At 42.4% G+C, this 10,282-nt stretch overlaps 1 protein-coding gene and 1 non-coding gene across 2 annotated transcripts in view; one reads left to right on the top strand and one right to left on the bottom strand.

Annotated features, from left to right (window-relative positions):
- The window catches only part of Abat (4-aminobutyrate aminotransferase), a 129,867-nt gene that overhangs the window by 67,274 nt on the left and 52,311 nt on the right, over positions 1-10,282 (top strand). The window contains exons 3-4 of the mRNA XM_008829951.2: positions 6,428-6,525; positions 8,838-8,867. Of these exons, the coding sequence (XP_008828173.1) occupies positions 6,428-6,525; positions 8,838-8,867 (128 nt within the window). The remainder of the gene's footprint in view (positions 1-6,427; positions 6,526-8,837; positions 8,868-10,282) is intronic.
- On the bottom strand, positions 1,116-1,222 carry LOC115069801. The gene has a single exon (XR_003849031.1). It is a non-coding gene; the product is annotated as a U6 spliceosomal RNA (small nuclear RNA).

Raw genomic sequence — 10,282 nt, 5'->3', positions numbered from 1 at the left:
TAGACTTACCCCAAGAGGCCTGAGGATAGTAGTGCAGGCTAGGAGAGTTAGCCGTTGGTGCAGGCCCAGGGAAGCAGAGGGAGGTGAGGGCAGGGCCAGGACCAGAAGTGGTGCTCCTGGAGCCCAAGAAAGGGACTGGGTTGCTCTGGGTGAGAAGGGTCAGGAAGCAGTATTGGTTCCCCCGGTGTCTGGGGCCCCAAGACTAGGAGTGGCGCAGGGCTCAAACTAGGAGTATAGAACGGGCGGGAATATGGTGGAAGGGTGAATGTGGCTTAGGGAGTCCCGGTGTGGAGAGCTGTGCTATAGACTTACCCCAAGAGGCCTGAGGATAGTAGTGCAGGCTAGGAGCGTAAAAAATTTTTTAAAAGAAAGAAACCAGTTAAGGACTAGAGACGGATCAGTGATTAAGAGCATATACCACATGTACAGAGGGCCTGAGTTCAGTTCCCAGCAGCCTCATCAGGCTGCTCACAAAGCCTGTAACTCCAGCTCCAGAGGGAGCCAAAGTTTCTGGTCTCTGCAGGCACTGTACTCACATGCGCTCAGACACACATACATAATTTTTTTTTAATTTAGTTTTTTTTTTTTTTAAGACTGAGTCTCATCATGTAACCCAGGCTAGTTTGGGGGGTTTTATTTGGTTGTTTGGTTGTTTGGTTGGGTTTTTTGAAGTAGAGTCTCCCTGTAGCCCTAGCTGACTTGGAATTTGCTCTGTAGACTAGACTGGCCTCCATTTCAGAGACCTGCCTGCCTTTGCCTCCCAAGTATGAGATTAAAGACGTGCACCACCACACCCAGCAATAAAAATATTTTTTTATGATGAAAGAATCTGTATTTAGAATTAGACTACTGGACTACTTAGATGATCCCAATTTTGTTGACAACATCCAGAGCATCGTAATCAGGAGCCAGATGAACACAGGCCTTCTTCTCTCTGTCAGGTCTGATCTGATCAAGGTATTGACTTTGGCCATATCAATGTCGTACAGTTTCTTCACAGCCTGTTTGGTCTGGTACTTGTTGGCCTGGACATCCACAATGAACACAGTGTGTTGTTGTCTTATCTCTTCTTCATGGCTGACTCAGTGGTCGGGGGAACTTGATGATGGCGTAGTAAAAATATGGAACGCTTCACGAATTTGTGCATCATCCTTGCACAGGGGCCATGCTAATCTTCTCTGTGTCGTTCCAATTTTAGTACATGTGCTGCCAAAGCGAGCACTAAAAATATTTTAAAATAAGAAAGTCAGCTAAACTCCATTATCCTCATCTGTAAAGTGGGAAGAAGAATACTTATGTCACAAGGGAGTTATGGATTAGTAACAGATGAGAGTTTGCCTAGGAAGGACCACCCTCACACACAGGAGGGCCTGACTCCTGTCAAATCCTCACCTTGCCCTTTTTGACAACACAGTTACCAGCTGTCTTAGTTTCTTTCCTGTTGCTGTGCTAAAATACTCTGACAGGAGAAACTTAATGGAGAAAGGGTTTATTTTGGCTCACAGTTCTAGATTACAGTTTGTCTTGGTAGGGAGGAGAAGGCGGCAGGAGCTTGAAGCAGCTGATCACATTGCATTCTTGTCTTCTCCTACCATATGGAAGACAAGAGCAATGAATATGTGCCTCAGCTCAATTTCTTTGCACAGTCCAGGATTTCCCTGTCTAGGGAATGGAGCCGCCCACAGTGGGTGGATCTTCCCACCTCAATGAACAGAATCAAGATGAATCCCCATAGTCTTGCCCATGCCCATCTTCCAGGTGATTCTAACCTCTTTCAAGTTGACAAGTCAACATTACCATCACACCAACAAATTCAGCAAGCTATAGTTTCCACGTCTCTGCCCAGCATCCTTTGCCCTCCTCTGTCTGATACTCATAAGGACTTGCACATGACAAGAACTGACCAGCTCTAGAGCATCTGTCTTGCACCTGCCCTCAGAATCTCCATCTCTAGCCCCTTACTTCCAGCTTCCAGGTGGCTGGTTATCACCATCTCTCCACCACCTCTCCTGCTGCCTAGCTCTTGTTTGTCACAGCCATGGTATGACAGCTGTATGGGCACCCACAAGCCAGTCACTTCTCTCAGGACCCACCAAACTGCAGCTCCTACTGAAGACTGCCTGTATTCCCACTGTTCTCTGTATTCCCACTTTCCAGTCCCCCAAACCACTAAAGCATGATGTCAAAACATTTTCCAGAGCCAGCAAGATGGCTCAGTGGGTTAAAGGTGCTTATTGCCATGCCTGATGACTTGAGTTTGATCTCTGGGATCCATATGGTAGAAGAAGAAAACTGACTTCTGCAAGTTGTCCTCTGACCTCCACATGGATGCCATGGTGTAAACACTCCTACACTTACTCACAAATAAATAAATAATAAATAAATAAATAAATAAACAATAAATATATAAATTTTTTTTCCTTTTCCATGTATTTTTATTGAATTTTTTTCATTTCATACATGTTAATTACATTCAGACCCACAACCCCCCATACCCCCCACCAGATTTCATGCATTCCATCATATGTTAAAGCTTGCTAAGTCAAGTTTGTGTACCCAGATGTCTCTCAGTGCAAGTTCATCCCCTGGAGTGTAATCAGTCTATCTATAGTCACTCCCTTGAAAAAGATCAACTCTCCCATAAATATGGGGTTTTTTGGTTTTTTTTGTTTTTTTTAATTTTTGAGGTGGCTGGAGAGATGACTCAATGGCTGTTCTTGCAGAAGACCCAGGTTCAAATTCAAGCACCCACATGGAAGCTAACAACTGTCTATAATTCCAGTTCCAGGGGATCTGTCAGCCTCTTCTGTCCTCCACAGGCATTGTATAACACGGGTGTACGTAACAACATGCAGGCAATACATGCATACACATAAAATAAATAAATTTTTTTGAGATGGGGGTCTTGCTATCTAGCCTTGGCTGGCCTGAAACTCACAGAGTTCCATCTGCCTCTGCCTCCTGAGTGTTGGGTTTAAAGCTGTGTGCTAGCACTCTTGCCTAAGTGTAATTTTACTCTTCTGGGGAAAATAAAGGGAGACTCGTGTCCTCAGTAGGGGAGAGCTAGCTAACTTTAAATTTTTCAGTTTCCCTTTTGGGGAAACTGAACAAGGCCGGCATGGGGGAAGAGCTATTTTTATCAGAATATACATCCGAATTCTACATGGATCTTGTTGAGATCAATGATGTGACCTGAGTTCAGCCAAGGAGGAAATAAGCAGTTTACATCAAAAAGTCAGGATCTTCCACGACCTTTAATCCTTCTAATGGAATCAACTCTAGGAACTTCCTCTTTATGAGCAAAAGAAAATAAAAGCTGTTTTCTTCATGCTTAAGTAAGTGTGGTGGTGTATTTTGACTGAACTTCAAAATGCAGCACTTCAAAAGCCTTCGTATTGTATAATCTGCTGAGAAACCTTTGATAGAGCAAGTAAAGAGTCAAGGATGAATTTAAATGTGTTTTCTGGTATCAAAGTTTCACATAGCTTGACAAGCTATCTGTGTGTGCCTGTGTTTGTCTACATTTGCAGTGCTGGGGATTGAACCCAGGGATTTGCTCTGCCACTTAGCCATGCTCCAGCCCCGGACACACATTTTCCTCTTCAACTTCTTGATGCTCTAATTTGTCATCCTATATGATGGAGACAGTGAAATACATAAATGATGGGTAACAGATAGGTAGATAGAAAGACAGTTAGCCTTTCCAAGGTTTCTTTTTATGTGTGTGTGTGTGCGTGCGTGCGTGCGTGCGTGCGTGCGTGCGTGCCTGCCTGCCTGCCTTCCGAGGCCAGAGGGGGCATTAAATCCTCTGGAGCTGGAATTATAGGCAGCTGTAAACCAAAGGACACTGAGTGCTAGGAACCAAAGTTGCATCCTCTGGAAGAGCAGCAAGTGCTCTTAATCCCTGAGCCCTTTCACTAGCCCCTAGATGATCAATAGATGATAATGAAGATAGATAGATAACATAGATAAATAACTGGTTGATTGACTGATTGATGAGAGAAGATAGGTGAGAGAGTAGGTAGATGATAGATCATTGACATATGGTAGATGGTAAAGTGATAGAGAGATAGTAGAAAATAGATAGATGATAGATAGATAGATGATAGATAGATAGATGATAGATAGATAGATAGATAGATAGATAGATAGATAGATAGATGATACATAGATAAATAATAGATGATAGATAGATACATGATAGATGATAGATAGATACATGATAGATGATAGATAGATACATGATAGATAGATAGATGATATAGATGATAGATGATACATAGATGATATATAGATGATAGATAGATGATGATAGATAGATTAGATAGATAGATAAATAGATGATACATAGATAAACGATAGATAAATGATAGATAGATGACAGATAGCTAGATGATAGATAGATAGATAGATTGATAGATAGATAGATAGATAATATATGCATGTTATATAAGGATAAGTGAAGTTATGTATATCTGCTGATACATATACTTATATTGATATACTTATATTATACTTATATTACAGTGGCAGGGTGACCCCAGTAAGAGCCCAAGGGACCCTCCTTTCTCCACCTCCCCAGCACTGGGATTAGAATCACACACTGCTATGCCCTGGTTTGGTTTTTTTTGTGTGGGGGGCGCAGGGGGCGTGCTGGGAATGGAACTCGGGTCCTCAACGCTAAACCATCTCATGGCTCCATGATGCTTAGTATTTATTGACAAGGTGTAGAATCATGTAAGAAACAAATCTCTAGATTTGTTTTTAGATTAGAATGAGGTGGGAAGATCCACCTTGACTGTGGGCAATACCATTCCAATCGCTAGGACCCCAGACTGAATAAAAAAGAGAAATCAAGCTGAATGCCAGCATTCATCTCTCTGTGCTTCCTGACTGTGGACACAACATGGCCAGCCACCTTAGAGTCCTATTGTCATGACTTCCCCATAATGAACTGTGTCTCTTCAAACTGTGAGCCATAACGAACCTTTCTTCTTTAAGTTTCTTTTTTCAGGTATTTTGTCACAGCAATGAGAAAAGTAATTGATGTATATAAGGTCTTACTATGTTTCCCAGACTGGCCTTGAACTCCTGCACTCAAAGGATCTCCTCCCTCCATTTTCCTAGTATCTATAATTAGATATATGCCCTTATACCCCGCTTCCCTCCTAAGTGATTTTTACTCTCACAACTAGAATTTAATTGGGTACTGCTGTATCCTGCATCTCATAGTCAGATGCCAAAGATGTTTCTAACCATCCAACAGTGTGTGGATCAGCAAAGGATTATCCAGCCAACATGTTGGCAAAGGATTAACTTAGCCAGTGTGCCAGAGGCAGCAAAATTGAGGGACTCTGCTTATATATCTGGATTAAATTTGGACTGAGTCTTTTAAAGATGTATTTTGTTTATGTGTATAAGTATGTGTGCCCATGCAGATACCCTCAGAGGCCAGGAGAGAGAATCAGAACCCCCTGGAGATAGAACTGTAGGCAGTTGTGAGCCACCTGATGTGGATTCTGGGAACCTGACTCAGATTCTCTGCAAGAGCAGTAAGTGCTTTTAAACACTGAGCTATCTCTCCAGCCTCTGGAAAGAAGTTTTTGATCTGGTGGGCTATCGCTCAGCAGGTGAAAGCACTGCCCTCCCCCTCATGCCTAACAACCTGACTTCAATCCCTAGAACCCACAGTGGAAGAAGAGAACCAACTCCTGAAAGTTGTCCTCTAACCTCCACAAATACACTATGGTACACGCATGCCCACATGTTCCACACATCACACACACACACACACACACACACACACACACACACACACACGATGGAACCCAGAGCCTTCCACATGCTAAGAGCTCAGGTGCTGTACCACTGAGCTATATAACCAAAGCTGTGATGAATATTTTTTGACCAGCATCTTTGTATACTGAGCCCATAATTTTCTTAGTATGCATCTCCCAAAAATGAAAAGGGGAGCTGGAGAGACGGCTCAGCAGTTAAGAGCCCTTGCTGCTCTTGTAGAAGACAGAACTTGAGTTCCTAGCACCCATATCAGGCAGTTCAAAACTACCTGTAACTCCAGTTTCAGGGCACCTGACACCCTCTTCTGGCCTCTGTGAGCAATGCAAACATGTTACACAGACAAACACACACACATACACATAAATAAAAGTAATTTTAAAAAATGTCTGTATGGAATAAGAAACTAGTATCAGTCGATCTTTGCCCCACTAAGCCAGGAGTGTGCCTGCTTTCCTACAACTCCACTGACTTTTCCCATTTTAAAGTCTGCATTGTCCATGCACTGTCCAGACCTGTTAAGATGTGAGGTTTGGGGGAGAATAAAGCTGAGGTCTTGGCACCACTTGTTAAGGACTCAGGGCATCTGTTGGGCCGATCTGCTTTGTATCTGCTGTCTTCTATGCTGCAGGATCCAGATACATCAGTCAAGCTGCCGCCAAAGTGGATGTTGAATTTGATTACGATGGGCCACTGATGAAGACGGAAGTCCCAGGGCCTAGATCTCAGGTAAGTCAAGCACACCCAAGGAGACCCATGAAGCAGGAACAAGGCAGCATGGGGTCACTTCCAGAGCCTTTACTAGGGAAGCAGTGTGGAAATAAATTAGGCCATTGTGCAGGAGAGATCAGGTAAGGCTTCAAGAGTGTCCTGTGCGTGCTGTCACCAGAATGCTGCCCAACAGAATGTCACAGAAGCCTCAGGAACATGTGGTGTTCAATTGCTCCTGCATTTAGGGCTGACTGGTGTTTGGGTAGGCGGCCTTGTTAGTGCCATCTGCATGCCTAGTGGGTGGCTGGCTGTCAGCTGGTACAGGTTAGGCCTGCAGTGATTTGGCTATGCTCTGTGGTTCTCTGATCCCCTGGACTGTGACACTGGGCTTATTCTAATTGTGCTGCAAGCCCATTGAGACCAAAGTTCCACTTGGGCTGGCCTGCACCCCCATCTCATTATTGGCCAAAGCAAGTTGCATGGCTTGTTGTATGTCCAGAGTCAACATGCAACTAACACTGGTAATAAGGCAGTATTTATTATATGACATAGGGCCTGGATTGCAAAGCCCTTGATTTTGATCTTGAAGGATAAAGACAAATTTAACATAAAGAAAGCTGCCTGTATGTATGATAACAATGCAGAAGAGGGAACTAACTTGGGGAAGGAAGGGAAGGAGCCAGAGGTGGGCAGGGAACATGAGGGAGTTAGTGAGGGACAGTTGAGAACAAAGTACTTAACACATGAATGATGGTACCATGATGAAATCCATTACTTTGTATAATAACACAAAAATAATTAAAAATTATAAGAATGAAGAAGACATTTAAGCTGAGTGTTTGGTGCAAACCTGAGATCCTAGCACTTGTGATGTGGACACAAGGGAATCAGTTCAAGGTCATCCTCTGCTACATAGAAAGTTCAATTCCAGCCTGGGCTACTTGAGACCCTGTTTCAATAATGTAAATAAAAGATGACATTCTACTCTAAGCAAGGAATGCAGTATAAACTGTTCCATGCTTTCTTTTTCAGATTGTTTATGTGTATAAGTATGTGTGCCTATGCAGGTACCCTCAGAGGCCAGAAGAGAGCATCAGAACCCCTGGAGATGGAACGGTTACATATTAATCCACAGTGGTATCCAGTGTTTTGATTCACTGCAAAAAAGATAATTCCCTTTAGCATTGCAACTATTATAAGTTCAGATATATTTATTGAATGTAAATGATAATACAAGTTTAAGATGGTGTTTGTCAAACAAGGAGAGAGCCTTTCATGCATATTTCTATTGGGGTGAATTCTAATTTAATAGAAGTAAAATGCTTAGAATAACTGTATTTTTGTTGTTAATGTTATTTTATGTTTTGGGTGGTAGTATACATTTTGACACTAATTGCTGAAGTTTATTTTATGTCAAATTATTTTTGGAGCTGAAATCTTGCTAACATCAAAGCAAGTGGTTTCTGATTCCTAGTTTCTATATAGAATTGTGATAGCAGCTGGTGGAGTGTTTGAACAGTAATCAGAGTGAGTGGTTTTTTGATAAGCAGAGTCATAACGTCAGTTGATTTCTCCCTCTGTTCCTGGAAAGGGTTAAAGCCCTTTTTCCCCTAATGCTGGGGACTGAACTTTGAAGTTAGAACCTTGCACACAGTTGGTAAACACTTTACCACTGGCTTTTTAAAAGGTGAGAGCATGGGCCAGTGAGATGGCACTTGCTGCCAAGCCTGGTGACCTGAGTTCAATACCCAGAATGCACATGGTGGAAGGAGAAAACAGAATCCTACAAGTTGTTCTTTGACTTCCACACTTGCACTGTGGGGTGTGTGTGTGCACCCCACACATACACACTAAATAAAACAAATAAAAATTTAAGATAAAAATGAGGACCCGTGATTTACCTCAACAGTAGAGCATTTGCTTAGCATGAACAAGGTCCTGAGTTCCATCCCCAACACCACAAAAAAGACAGAATCTTTTTGATGGACACTAAATACCTTCAGCATTTTATTTATTTATTTTTATTTATTTATTTATTCATTTATTTATTTATTTGGAGACAGGGTCTCCTGGTAGCCACAGCTGGCCTAGGACTTGCTCCGTAGACCAAGCTAGCCTTGAACTCATAAAGATCTACCTGCCTACTGAATGCTGGGATCACAGGCATACACCACCACGCTTGGTTAAATTATTTTTAATAATGACTAATAAACTATCAAGTTCTTGGCAACAGAGTGAAAGACAAAATCCCAAGAACTGGGTAAACATGAGAGATTTTTAAGCGACTTTGGAAAGTGTGTGGTCCATCCCTGTCTTCTTCTTCCCTACAGGAGTTAATGAAACAGCTGAACACAATTCAGGTAAGTAGGCACAAGGTCATTCCTTCTTCTGCCTTTTTCAAATATTTGTCTTATTTGTGTGTGTGTGTGTGTGTGTGTGTGTGCGCGCGCGCTCACACATGCGTGTATGTGTGTGTGTGTGCGCGCTCACACGTGCGTGTATGTGTGTGTGTGTGTGTGTGTGTGTCTGTGTGTGTGTGTCTGTGTCTGTGTGTGGGTATGTGCATGTGAGTGCAAGTGCTCACAGAAGCCAGAAGAGGGTATCAGATCCCCTGGAGCTGAAGTTACCAGTAATTGTGAGTCATCCAATATAGGTTCTAGAAGCCAAACTCAGGTCCTCTTAACCACTACACCATCTCTCCAACCCAACTGCATCTTTATTAAGTGTCACTAAGGGACAGATACCTAGTCTCTACTGGCTCTTTTTAGAAATGCAGTTCACTTTTGTTCTAAACCTTCTTCCCAGTTTCCCTCATGATCCCTTCTTTTATCTCATCATCACACTTTTGTGAGTTCCCCAAACTTCTTTCTGTTACTGATTTCTAGGGTTTTTTTCCCATTGTGTTTGGAAAGCATACTGTGTTTTTCTAGTTCCTTTATATTTTTAAACATTTTTATTTATTTATTTATTTATTTATTTATTTATTTATTTTGGGCATTGGGGGTGGGGACCTACAGTGTGGAGGTCAGGGGACAACTTTCAGGAGTCAGTTCTTTCCTTCCACTTTGTGGGTTCAAAGATGGAACTCAGGTTGCCAGACTTGGGAGCTAGAAGTTTTACCTACTGACCTATCTTATCAGCCTCTCCTTTTTAACTTGTGGATCCTTTTTCATGACCTGGCATATGTTGTGTCCTGAAGAATGTTTTATGTGCTTATGGATGTGTATCCTGCTCCTGCTGGGTAGAGTATGCTTTGATTTCTCTTCGTTTGATGATTTGATTTTTTTTTTTGGTCTTTTTCAGGCAAGGTTTCCCTATAGCCACAGCTGGCCTGGATTCGCTAATGGAGACCAGGCTGGCCTTGAACTCACAGAGATCTGCCTGCCTCTGCCTCCCAAGTGTTGGGATTAAAGGCGTGTGCCACCATACCCAGCTGATGATTTGATTTTTATCTTGACATAGGATCTCACTAAATAAGCCAGGTTAGTCTCCAGTTCATCATCCTTACTGTCTCTACCGCCTGAGAACCGGATTTACAGGAACACACCACCATACCCCAAATCTCTGACTTTTGATTGGCTGGTTTTGCCCCTTTGTATTTGTTGTTATTCTTGGTGCAGCTATATGTGCGTCTTCCTGTCTACCTCCTGCTCTGCACGTGTCTAGTGTCTCCCTTTGCTCTGCTTTCTCTCTTTACCATTCTGTTTGTTTGCACATTAAGTGATTTTTTTGTGTGTCACATTTTTCTTTTTTTTAAGTTTTATTTTGTTGTTTT

The sequence above is a fragment of the Nannospalax galili genome, unplaced genomic scaffold, assembly GCF_000622305.1.
Source record: "Nannospalax galili isolate Female #2095 unplaced genomic scaffold, S.galili_v1.0 scaffold32, whole genome shotgun sequence".
NCBI lineage: Eukaryota > Metazoa > Chordata > Mammalia > Rodentia > Spalacidae > Nannospalax > Nannospalax galili.
The sequence above is the reverse complement of the archived record's forward strand: the minus strand, read 5'-3'. Positions and strand labels throughout refer to the sequence as shown.